General features: G+C 47.7%; 1 protein-coding gene across 1 annotated transcript in view; it reads right to left on the reverse strand.

Moving 5' to 3' along the window:
- TTLL11 (tubulin tyrosine ligase like 11) overlaps nt 1-13,407 on the reverse strand; it is a 252,601-nt gene that overhangs the window by 38,499 nt on the left and 200,695 nt on the right. The window contains 2 exon segments of the mRNA XM_007468377.1: nt 5,599-5,705; nt 12,689-12,940. Of these exon segments, the coding sequence (XP_007468439.1) occupies nt 5,599-5,705; nt 12,689-12,940 (359 nt within the window).

Below are 13,407 nucleotides of genomic sequence, written 5' to 3' on the forward strand. Positions count from 1 at the left end.
CCTGCGTCCCCTGCATCGGCAGGCGGACTCTCAACCACTGCGCCACCAGGGAAGCCCGATACTGCCTTTTATTGCCTAATCTTGATGCTGTCCTAGTCTCTCGCCACAGAGAAGTGAATTCCACTCTGGGAAGAGTAGAGAGCAAAGTCTCAATGATAAGGAGGTGTTCATGAGTGCAATTTACATAACAAAACTGCCTCTTCACTGACAACTGTGTTTCTTCGTTTGGTTCTGGGCAATGAGAGGGCTACTACACCCCAAGTTTGCTGATAACACAAACAGATTTCTGTGCTCTGCTAGAAATTCTAGAATTGGAAACTGAAATCTTTTTTTTTTTTAAATGACAATTGACAATTACACTGGCCTGCTGCATAGTGTGAGACCGCATATTACGAAATTCCACCAAGCTCCTAAGTAGTCACTGGCATTTTAAGAGAGGAAGAGTCTATTTAGAGAGCGATGGGCATGGGATGCAGCTGAGGGCTCCTCAGGTGGAGAGAGGTGGCAAATGGGCTGGGTTTGGGGGAGAGCCATGTGCTAAACGCATGTGATCATCGAGTCCCAGCTTTTGCCTTGGGTCACGAGAGTCTGGGGATGCTTATTCCATTATTAAAAATAACTAATTCAAAAAGCTAACTAAATAGAGCAGGCTATGCATGGACCAGGATGGAAGTGTCTCATGAACCAAGGATTATGATTAACCCAGTTCTGTGCACCTGAGGTCCAATTTAAAAAAGCAATCAATAACGAGCCTATTTAAAAGGATGGTCTGAGATTTAGATTTCTAATATGTATGCTTTTTCTTACTGTTTTTTTTTTCCTCTCTAGTCTTTTTAAACACCACTTTTTCTTCTCCATTTCAATAGCAGGGTCTCCTCATGCAGGTCAAATGAAGGTTCATAAGGGCCTTGAGCATCGGGAATCTGGTTAACCCCCTTGGTGGGTACCAAAGTCTCATTAGGGCAGAAGGAAGGTCTGGGCTGGCTTCCAGAAAGGAAAGGTGCATCAGCACTTGGACACACTGGGGTTTGGGTCGGGGTGATGGTCTTATTCAAATGGGCTGGCATTTTACACTGGACAATAGGAAAGCAGAGGGAGACCCCTATAGACCACCGCTAGTATAAGCCATGGTTCTCACACTCAGAAGGCCCTGCTTTGGGGATGGGGGACATTTTTTATATTGGCATTCGTCTGCTCATCGAACATTCACTGGGCACCAAGTGAGATGCTTTTGCGTGCTCTGGTCGATGTGCCAGGCCCTCAGGGATACAGAACGAGTAGCGAGCGCCTTTTCTGGGTCGCCCACCATGCTAAGTGCTTTGCTTGTGTTCTCTCCTCACCCGCACGGCTCCCTCCTTTGTTGCTTCCCCCATGGGAGCTCTGGCCACCCCGTTACAACTTTCAACTGCGCATCCTTTTCATTTGTGTGGCTGGAGACGCTGGGTGTAATGGAAGGGCCAAGGATGAGCTCTGAAGGCAGGCCGTTCTTGGTTCAGATCCCAGGCTCCCCACTGTAAGGCTTGACACGCTTGCTTAAGTTCACCCCTTTGAGCCTCAGCTTTCCCATCTGTCAAATGGGAATAGCCAGCCTTATCTCACAGGGCTGCATGAGACTTAAATGAAGCAATTCATAACAAGCATCTTTGATTTCTGTCACATAGTAAATGTTCAGTACATAATCTCTATTATATTTTTTTCCTTGAGAATAGGGTCTGTAAAATAATTTCTCTTTATATTCCGGTAGGGCCCAATACCTGGAACACATTCATTACCTGTCTGTTGAATGAATGAATGAGTGAATGAACGAGTGAGTGCGTGCCCTTTGAGACTGAGAGCGCATGTTCTGCCGCTCTTCTGACTTCTTTCTTGCCAGCCCCACAGCCGCTCTAGGGCAGGTAAAGCTGCCCCAGCTCACGTGGACCCACACCTCCGACCAGGCCTTTACTTCTTCTGACATCCAGTAGCTTCCTGAATGGTCCTGAGCACGCGGCTGGCTTCAGAAACTCCTTCTCCTTGAGAATCAGAGGTGCTCAAGCAGCCTTCTCAGGAGGCATCTGGGCCCCGGCCTGCACCAGCTAAGACAGCAGTGGCCCCTGTGCCCATGGGCACAGACAGCCTTCTCATTCCTGGCTTTAATGCCCAGCCCTCACTGCCTGTAAGACCCCCCCACCCTGGACGCTATTATTTCCTTTTAGGAGTGATGGAAACAGGAGAACAGGAGTATAAGCTCCAAGGAGGAAGGGAGACAAGTGCGTGGACGAGGCACCGACTCCCACTCCAGTCCTGCCTTCCTTGTGCTCTGTGAATTGACCTTTCACCTCCCTGCCTCACGAGCCCCCATCCCCTCCTCATCACTCAGATGAACAAGCCCTGCTCGGTGTGGCCCTGGATTGGGGACAGCGTCCTGGGCCAGGAGGCAGGAGGCTTGAGTGCAAATCCAGCTTCTGCTACTCACTGGCTATGGGATTTCAGACAAGTCACTTTTGCTCTTGGAAACCTCAGAATCCTGCTCTGTAAAATGGGATCTGATCACCCACCTCGAAGGTCTGGTGTGAGAATTAGCAGTGATATTTGAACGTCGGAGGGGATCTCAAAATTGCAGTTACTACTAAGGATTGTTATTCCACACATTCAGGGGCTGAGGCAGGGCGGAAAGGCCTGGAAGGTCCCAGATTTGCACATCTGTATTTTCTAAAAATAAGTATTTTTCTCATCTCCTTGGCTTGCTCAGCAGAGAGACGCTGCAGACCCCAGAAAACCTCACCCGAGCCTGTACTGTGGGCAGCCCCTGTGGATTCCGCTGCTGGGGAGCAATTTAAGAGGCAAACAAAACATGAAAAGCTACTCAGAATTAACAATGGGGCCAGACGGTAATGCTAGTTTGAAGCAATAAAACATGATAAGTAGCTTCCTGCTGCTATTCCTGATCAATTTCAATATTTAATAATTCCACTGCCACCCCTGCCCCCTCATCTGGCCCCCTCCACAGGCTCCTGCAACGACGCCCCGCATTCGGCTCACAGAGCAAACACGTCTTCACTTTCTGAAGGCGTCAGCAGAAAGCAGGCGGCTCAACTGTCACATGAGCGCCCTCCGTCCTCGAGATGATAATTCATCTGCCTACTTCTAAGACGTTCCATCTCCAGCCTCTCCTCGTTGCCAGGGAAGGATGGAAGGGAGCTCCGACGGTGGAGATGTGATAGGAGCTCTTGCCTTGTCCAATCAGTGAGTATTAGTAGCCCCTGAGTTTTGCTTTTGAATTTAAGAAAGGGAAGCAGTAGGGAGCTGGGTGGTCATCTTACTCTGGGACCAGTAGCAGGAGGAAGCAACCGGAAGGGGAGGGTGGCAGCTTGGTGTTAAAGCTTCACCCACCAGCCGCGCCTCTGAGCCTCAATTTCCTTCTCTGTATGAAAGAGATAATCGTGTCTACCTCTGGGAGGATTCTAGCCCATGCTACACGTGTCAAGTGCCGGGCAGTGTGCTCAGCATGTAGGAAACACTCAAGACTGGCAGCTGGAAGCCTCATTACCAAATGTGAAACCACTTAGCAAACGATGCCCAAGTCCCGGCACCTGCAGGAAGGGCTGCTGGTCCCTGTGGGCAGGGAGCTCTAGCCCAGGGCAGAGCCGGGGTGCGGGGCAGGATCTGGCAGGGAGCACCCTGCTCGGGATTCTCCCCAAGGGGAGCCCACTGATAAGATGAACTGTCCACGAGGGCCCCACAGGCGTTCAGACCCTCCGACACAGGGCACCCCGGAGAGCTGGTGTTGCTGGCACCCTTTACGGAGGAGGAAATGGACAGGACGAGGTGAAACGGCTTCTCGTGCTTACATCGTAGGAAGTGGCATTGTCAGTTCTAAGCTGGGTCTCCCAACCCCCCTGATTTCAGGTCCTTGCCACCCTATTGCAGGAGAAAACTGCTCCCTGAGGCTCCCCCTCTTTCTGTGTCCTTTTTGCAGGGAGGCAGCCGAGTGGAGGGTGGCCCCCTTGAGCTGCAGTTTACTCAGCTGTGAAATGCGAACGTTAATACCTACTGCACTGGTTCACAGCAGAGACGTTTAATGAGGGAATATGCATGAGAGCCCGCTGTAATTTTGTGATGAGCTGAACAAATGTCAGGTATGGTTATTATTATGGCTTTTTAGAAAAAACCCCTCTGGGAGGAAAAAGATCGGAAATTCATCCACCGAAGGCGGATCCTTCTCACCGAATCCTTCACCAGCCCCACGTGATCTAGGGCATCAAGATCGAGCTCTTTCACGTGGCGTTCAAGGCCTCGACAGCTCCTGCAACCCCGTCTCTGCCTCTTCTCCTTTCCCACCTTGCTGCAGACCCTCCAGGCTACTTGGGGTGACCTGAGCCTTTCACGTGTGTCTCTGCCTAGACCAGGGAAACAGCCCTGAAGGAGGGGGCGTGTGCCACCCTGTCCCTCAGCTGATCCCACTCAGCTTCTGCAGGAAGTCTTCCTTGGCCCCCCCACCCCTTGCTCAGGAACTCCTCTGCTGAGCTTCCTGACAGCCTCTCTGTGCTTCCCTCCATCCTAGCATGCTTCACACTAGCTACTGCTATGTTCTCATCTGCCTCCCAACTCTAGAGCCAGTTCCTCCTGCGCCTGAAACAAGTGCTGTTCACTCCTGTCTATCCGGGGCCTGGCCCCGCTTATGCCCTGGAAATGTGTGGCGAGGGATGAACCAACCAACGAATAAGTGACTGTTTCCAACATAAATGGAATCAAAGCTTTAGGCAAAGGATTCCAGCAGTGGAATTAGGATTTGGGTGGGCACAGCCTTGGGAGCAGAAGTCAGGACGGTGCTCCTGAATTCAAACTCAGCTCCATCCCTCCAGTGAGGTCTAGAGCTGATAGTGTAAGCAAGCCTCCCAGGACAGACCCTACCCCTCCACCCCCTGTCCTCCACCTGCCTTCTGTTTGTAGAAAAACTTTAGCTTCCTAGGCCTTCCCCAAGTTCCAAAGAATACATTTAATCAAAGAAGTGAGAACATGCAGAAACAAAGGAAAACAGTCAAGCAAAACAGAATAATAATAGTTTAGTCATTAAACAAAGTCAAGGACCTTTATTTCCTCCTCAAGGGCTAGAGATAACATTCCGAGCCACGTCCTTTGAGCTGTTTTGCAGATACTGAAACCTCCACAGGTGGAAGAAATTAACTGCATGCTGCCCACAAGCAAGTAGACCCCAGACGGGTTGGAACCAGAAGGTCGATGACGTTGACTCCCGATGACCTCACCACCAACCAATCAGAAGAATGTCCACGAGCTGATCACACACCCTGCGACACCTCTCCCTCACCCTGCTTTTAAAAACCTTTCCCTGAAAGCCATTGGGGAGCTTGGGCCTTTTGAGCTGCCTGGACTCCTTGCTTGGCCCTGCAATAAATGCTGCCCTTTCCTTCACCACAACTCCGAGTCGGTAGACTGGCTTTACTGCACGCAGGCGGACAGACCCAAGTTTGGTTTGGTAACGATAGGATGACCTTCCTCCTTCCCCCACCTTGACCCTTAACAAGAAGAAACAGATAATGTACCACCCATCCCTCTCTGTCCTCCCACAGGACACGGCAGAGGCCAGCCATCAGGTACCTGAATCCCGCTGGTCCGCGGTCATGGAGTTCCATCTCCTCGTGATGTCAATGTAGAGGGTGTCCACGGCGGCCATAGACAAGCGGCTGCTGCTGAGCTTGCAGTTCCTGCAGAAGACAGGAGAGGACACGTCACCGCCAGATCCGACCCGTCCTGTCCCGTCTGGCTTCTGTGCTTTTGCCTGGGCTGTGTTCCCCACCTGGAAGGCCCTCCCTCCCCACAGCTGGAACTAGTGAAGGGTGAATGGCAGGGAACCACGGGAGAGCAGGCTGAAAATGTGAGTTGAGGTCAGATCCTGTGGGTTCCTGTAATGTGGTTCATTAGGGCTCTAAAGGGCTGGGAGGAGGAGGGACTTTAGGATGGCAAGTCTTGAGTTGAACCTGGGCCTCGGACAGACCAGGACTGAAATCCCGGCCCTGATGCCTTTTCTATCTGTATGGCTGTGGACCATTTACTTAAATCTTTGGTGCCTCTATTTGCTGGTCTCTTAAATGAAGATAATAACACCCACCCACACGGCTGTCGTGAAGAGGGGATGAGGCAGGGCATCCCAAGGCCCTGGCACCTGGTTGGGCCACGACAACTGTTGGTTCCCTTCCTGATCTCTCTCTACTTGCCCTCTTGCTCTCAGAGCTGCAACCATCTAGGCCCCTTCAGAGGCTGCCTGAGGCTGACCTTTCATTGAAGGCCCTGTCCATTCTGGAGGAATGGGGCTTGCTAGTCAGAGTGTCTGGGTGAAAGAATTTAGGCTCTCTGTTCAGAATGCAGGCAGCCCTCAGCTGGTCCAGAGACACTTCCCTCCTGAACCAGATCGCGCCGGGGAGGCGAGTCCCAAGACAGGCGGGACTTGCCCTGGGAATCCCGAAAGCTAGACCTTGGGACCAGCTGTCTGCTTGGCTGAACTACACTGCATGCTGCTTTCAACTTTCCAAATGTGTCCACATCCGTTGCCCCAGCTATGATAAAGTGGTTCTTTGGTTTCCCATTTGTCATCATCCCTTGCGTGAATAGCTCCCTTAGGAACCCGAGAAGTCGGGGATTGACTGGCAAGCAGGATTTGGGCATCCCAGAGGCCCCTCTCCAAACCCATGCACACCCCTGACATGTGCCCACGTGTGCCCAGCACGGTGCCTGGATGAGGCTGGTGCTCCTTATATGACAGCATCCTCCCTCCCTCCCTCCCTTCTTTCCTTTCTTCCCTGCCTGTATTCCTCAGGCCATCAATTCACATCCTGCTTCCTCCTGGGCTCCGGCTCTGTATTTCAATCACAAGTCACAGTGGCAGACTTCAAAGCACATCAGCACACAGTTATTGAGCCTCAGTAACAACATGTCAGTGGATGCAGGGCTTTTCATGTCACCCGTCACTGAGATGGCTATCTCTATTGGGTCCTGCTGGGGACCCGCTCCAGTCTCTCCCAAGGTATATTCTAACAACCTGCACTGTTCATTTCCAAAGCTTCATTAGGAGTGGCTACGGGTTTTCTCTAATTAGCGTATCCATGTCCTCTGGACCACTTGCTCCCCACAGGACAGGAGCTCTGCCTGGCTTGCTCTGTGGGTTAATGGAGTATAAAAAGGGAAACCAAACTGACCACTGGTATATAGTTATTTTTTTTCCGACAGGTAGAAATTAGAAGTGTCAAACCTTTAGTAGGAGTCATAATTTACCAAAGAGGATTCTCCATTTATCCCTTTTCCAAAAGTAACTTTCCCTCCCTAGCGACACCTGCAAACACAGTTGATGGTAACATTTGCTACTGGGGCAGGGGAAGGAGGGATCTCTGCTGGCTGCCGTAGACAGGAAACGCTTTAAAAGAATTTTGATTCTGTAGGCACTTCTTGGGCACCATCTGTATGCCAGGCCCTTTCCTGCCCATGAGCTCTCTGGATCTTTATAACCACTTTATGAGGGAGGTGTTCTTAGGCCCACTTCAATGATGGGTAAGCTGAGACTCAAGAGAAGGGACATGGCTTGCCCAAGATCACATAGCTGGGATTCACATCCAGGCCTCCCCTGGAGGATAGAGTAGTGGACTTGGGAACTTTGGGGAGAAATGGGGAGGTGGCCCAGCCCAGAGCTTCAGGAAGAACCCAAGATTCAAGAGACAAAGTCTCAGGTAACCCAGAAAGTCTGGAGCCTCTAGAGAGGCCCTGTTGGGAAGCTTTGGGATATAAGGCTGGGGGGTAAGAAAACCAGGGTCACTTGGATACAGGTTTTCCTAGGTTTATCCCTGTGGTCACCAAACATTCTTGATGCACTCAAACAGGGAATGTCTCCAAGGGTTAAGATTTTGGAGTGAACTTTTCATCCATCCACCACTGAATATAGAATTCGTTTTGTGTGCACTACGTGTAAGTGGTATTCTGGGCCCAGTGAGTGACGCTGGGATCCAGATCAGTCTTGGATACGGCTCTCGGAGGGTAGAAATGATCTCAAAATCTGGGGTAAAAACATGAGGCCTTGGTAGCTCTTAATCATTTGAACAGTTTCCCCTTATGCTCTGGGATGCAGTTCTTCAAATGACTGACGAGTGATAGGATAAATTCTTCAGTGGGAGAGAAATCCAAGAAATATGGTAACATGAGAAGCCAGAAAGATTCCGCAGAAAGGATAGGCTAGAAACGTACATGGAAAATATGAGCTTTGGAGTCAAAGGCACATGAGTTTGAATCTTGACTCTGCTATGTGACCTTGAGCAGGTCACTGACATTCTCTGCAATCTAAATTTCCTTATTTGTATGAGGATAAGGCGACTCGCCATATAAAGCTATTTTAAGGACTAGCTCGGTGCCTGGCACATATGACAGCTCCCAGCCTTCCTTCATGAACCAGTTTAAAGAAAGGTTTTGTTTTGTTTGTTTGTTTCCAGAATCAATAGAATACGGGCACAGAGGACGGAGAGAATCACAAATCATTCAAAGCCTAAGATTAGAAAGATTTGAAATTATCATCCCCATTTTCTCTCAACAACTAGTGACATCTCATGGGAAATTTAGAAGCCAACTTTTTCCACTCCATAAAATCCTATTTATAGAATTTCTTTTGTGTTCATCCTTCTCTGTGAAAGAAAAGAAGCTTATTTTTCCTGGAGAGGTTTCTGTAAGGTGAAAGCTAACAAATAATCAATATTTGTTTAAAAACGAAAAAAAAACAACCCACTCTCTGAACATCTGCCGGGGGGAGGGAAAGACAACTTTGGTTTATAATGTTTCTATTTTTAAAGGCTATTGATATCCCAGGCATAAAAATCTCCTGATATTACTGGACAGGGGAATTTTCAAAGTCACTGAGGGGTTAATGACAGAGGAGGAGGCAGGGCCCCTGACACTTCCATTCCAGAACATTCTAACGCTCCATGCTGCCTCTCAGAGAATAACACCCCACAGCTACCCATTATGAAGCATATTAATATCTCCTTATGAGAAAAGGGAGTGGAAGGGGGCAAAAAAGGAAAAAGAGAAAACCGTTCTCTAATTTAGAAGGAGACCAGGATTAGAAACCACAAAGGACACGAGTGGGGATCTCCAAGCGGAACGGCCCAGCGTGAAGCCAACACTCAAGGTGTGGAGAAGCTGCCTCCCATTTTCTAGAAATAAAGCCCGGTTTTGGCAAAACCGTTTAATCTTCAGGCTGCGGAAATGGAAAATGCAGCATGTGCCAGTTGATGTCAAATTCTGATGTAGGATACGTTCAGAAAACGGGTTCTTAGTGAATTACATAGAAATCCTCCCAAATTAGGAATCCGATGGAAGGAAAATAACAAAAATGCATTTCCCTCGAGAAGGCTGTCGAACTGAAGAAGCAGATAATTTCTATTTCTCAGAGAAAAAGATGTCTCCACACCTCAGCAATGATTATGAATTAAAAAAAAGAGAGAGAGAAAAGAGGTGCTTAATTCATGGTAATACGTGCTACTGTTATATGCCTCCTGAGGAAATGACACGACAAGCTGGTTAGATAGAGTTAATTCTAGACGAGAGGATGACAGTTCATTATTTCTCATTTCTTGGTGGAAAAGAAAAATAGAATACGGCCAGACTGGCATTAGCATAATTCACTCCTAAAACTGCTGATCTATGCAGCACATTATGAGAGATGGTCACTGAAAATCAATTCAATCGGAATGTTTATTATTTTGTTCCCTCCAGTTCTCTTCAAGGAACTTGGAGAGAAAGAGTGGGTAGGACAGAGGAAACTCAAGTTCAACTTCTGCCGTTTGCGTGGGAGCTCAGAAGGGAGGGTCTCTAGCCAGCAAATGTGTCTCTGGCACAGTGCCCCAGAGAAGGGCACTTGGTTTGATTTAACATATGGCATAAATATTATTAATTCTTAATGAAGCGAAATTTAAACTGAAGTGGAAAGCAGAGAGAATAGTTGTTAGCAAGAGAAAACACGTGCTGTTAAATTTAGCTGGCAAGACGGAACACATTCAGATATAAATCTGAAAGCAGAGAAGATCATCTTTTACAACAAAGTTGCTGTTGGGATGTCTTGGTACATTTGAAAAGGAGAAATCTATTAACAGTTGTGCAATGTTTTCTCCATTTCTTCCTGCATCCTTAATTACTCAGGACACTTGCTGGGTGGGTACAGAGGGAGGGGAGAGGGGCTCACAGTCTGGGTCCTTCTGCTCCGGCTGCCTCTTCCCTACCTGAAGACATTGTCACTTGTCACGGTCACCATCGCTCCCACTAACAGTACTCGGCCACAGGCTGGGAATGACGGCTGCAGGACCTAATAGTCGCTAATGTCACAAAGATGGGTTTTTCATGCAAACACTCTTAATTATAGAGAACAAAGGGGTGGAAAAATCATAAAGCCTCTCACACAGAGACAGATTTGTAGCAATATTTTTCACATCATCCAGTTTCAGTCTGAGTGCATTTTAAGAATCTTCCTTGCTAGAACCACTTTCAATTATTTTCAGGAATTTTCAAGATTGTATATGAACATACCAGTCCTCTTAATATGTACCTCAGCCTCTCACACCAGAGGTAACACACCGGTGGACTCTATGGGCTGCCATGCTTTGATTGAACCCAGAATTATTTTCTGAATCGCCAACATTCAGTATATGCATGCATTGATATTCTACATAAAAATCAGTATTTCTAGCTTCTCTTGAAAAATCAAAAGCTTTGGTAATACTAGCCCGGCAACAACCTTTCTTTTTGCCACAGCCCCACCCCCCCATCCTTCTAGACCCCACCCACTGGTTTGTTTATCCTTCCTGCCTGCACCCTCCCCCCACCCCATCCTCAGGCAACTGAGACTGTGATTCTTGTGATATGTAATTTTTTTTCAAATCTCTCCCTCTCTCTTTCATTTTAGTAGAATTGTATTAGGAGTTAAAAGGAAGCATCTGACCAACGTCTTTTGCTCTTCCTTCCTTCTTCCTTTCTCCTGCCTGGAACTTGACCATGATGGCTGGATTTTGAGCAGCCATCTTGTGACCATAAGGCAACCCTGAAGCTTGAAGCACATGCTCAGGGTGGGTAAAGCACAAAGACAGAAACTGGGGAGTTGATCACATTGTGGGGTCATTAACCAGCCCTCGAAGCCCCACTGCCAAATTTCCTGTTATAGGAGAAAAAGATTAATTTTACTCTTTAAACCATTTACAGATCGGTATCTATTCCTACAAGTCAAATGCAATTCTTAAATGAGTCAGAGGGTATCACGTTAGGTAGTTTTCTCAGGGAAATAACATGTGCCTGTTGACTTTCTTGAAAATTCCCACTGCCTCATGGAAATAATAACAAAAGACTCCCATTTCACAAACAGCTCCCATAAACTAGGCAGCGGGCCAGATCCTTTATGATCTATTACGTCCCAACCTCATAACACTCCTGCAAGGTGGGAGAGATTATTCCTATTTTACAGATGAGGGAACTGAGACTCAGAGAAGATAAGGAATTTGCCCAAAGCCACACAGCTGTTAAGTAATGTGCTTGGCTCTGAAGCCAAACCCCAAAGCTTGTGCTCTTTCCATGGGGTTTTCTTTTCCCCTGAAACTAACACAAAGCCACTCTCAAAATCACTGTGCAAATACGACTTCAGGTTTGCTGAGATGGCAAACATTCCTGCCGATACCTCTTCAGGCCATCCTATCAGGAGTATCAGAGCGCTAGAGTTAGAATTTATAAAATTCACTTAGAGAAAAGCATATGACAAATGGTTTCCAGTTCAAGACTTCTAATTATTTGCTTTCATGAAAAAAAACTATGAACAGGGTGACTTTGTGTTGCCAGATAGAAATTTTAAAACCAGTGATGAGAAAAACAATAGCAACGTAGGGTGCTGGCAGGTAGTTCCGCTGAGGTGTATAACATACAATCCTAGGGTACTGATAGTTTCATCTCCATTCTACAGGACCACTGAGGTTCAGAGACTGTCATTAACTTACCCAAGGTCACACAGCTAGTAAGTGCTCCTGTACTGCCCCAAAGTATCCCAGAGGGTAGAGGCAAGTTAATGAATAATCTCAGGAGATTAAGTGGCAATGGCTTATTTTATAGGCTGTGGCAAAAACACAATTTCTTTGTCTCATGTTTTATCTTTAAAATTCATGCAAATTTTGTATTATACTCTATAATATAACCACATTATTTTTATATTAGAACAAATGTATTAAATTATTTATCAACTGAATTATTCAACTTTTCTCTCCTGAAATTGACACTTTGGAAGATGTGGCTTTGTTTCTCTGCTGTGGCTTCATAAAAGCTCAGCACTCAGCCACGTACCACTGGGAGAACATCACCCCAGTTTCAGAAGCACAAGGTCTGTCTGAGTCCAAGGGGCAATTATTCATATATGAATGAGGACCTAGCTCAAGGTAGCGCAGAATTGTTTTCTAACCACAAGCATAATGTTGTGAATGCTGTCACATCCGTAACATTCATTAATTCATTCAACAAACAAGAGTCTACTATGTGCCAGGCCCAGTGCCAGCTGCTGGGCCAATCCAACCCCAAGTGGGGCCGTGATCTGGCATCACAGACTCTCCCAGGCGCAGTCAGAGAGGCGGGACCAGCCAGATGTGGGGCTGGTCTCCACCCTGCCAGAGGAGCTGGTCTCACTGACCTTATGAAGGTACGAAAGCCTGTTGGTCCCAACTTCATTGTCCCCTTGATACCCAGGAACCGGATAAACAGGTTTGCCATCCTGTCCACCAGGCGCAGGTAGTTGAACTGCTTTGCATACTTGGGGAACACCTGCTTGAGGCAGATGGAGGGCAGGTGGGCTTCGGGATTGGCGCTGCCTGCCGAGACACTGGCCAGATCGCTCTCAGAAGGCTCTTCCTTTGAGGCTAATGGCTTCCCAAGCTGCTGAGACCTGCAGCACACAAGGAGTTAATGACAGAACCAACATTTAGAGGGGGCTTTACAGCACACAGATTGCTTTCCCTTGCAAATTCTCCTTTCCTTCAGATTTATAGCAACCTGCAGGGGGGTTTATTATTACTATTCTTAATGTACAAACCAGAGAACTGACCTCAAAGGAGTGACCTGCCCAAGCTCACACGGCTAGGGCGTGGCAAAGCCAGAACTTGAACCCAGGACAGAGCCGGGACTAGAGACTTACACTTCCTCCGTTCTACCATCCTGGCTTCCCAATATGGACAATTTCCTTTTCTGTACTCAGGACTGAAGAGAATACTCTATTATGAAGCAGTCTGGGTTTGATTTCAAACTCCTACTTATGGGTAGTAATTGAATAATTAAGAAATATAAAAATCTCATTGAGGGCTTCCCTGGTGGCGCAGTGCTTGAGAGTCCGCCTGCCGATGCAGGAGACGCGGG

Source organism: Lipotes vexillifer, unplaced genomic scaffold (genome assembly GCF_000442215.2).
Source record: "Lipotes vexillifer unplaced genomic scaffold, Lipotes_vexillifer_v1.1 scaffold1285, whole genome shotgun sequence".
In the NCBI taxonomy this organism is placed as follows: domain Eukaryota; kingdom Metazoa; phylum Chordata; class Mammalia; order Artiodactyla; family Lipotidae; genus Lipotes; species Lipotes vexillifer.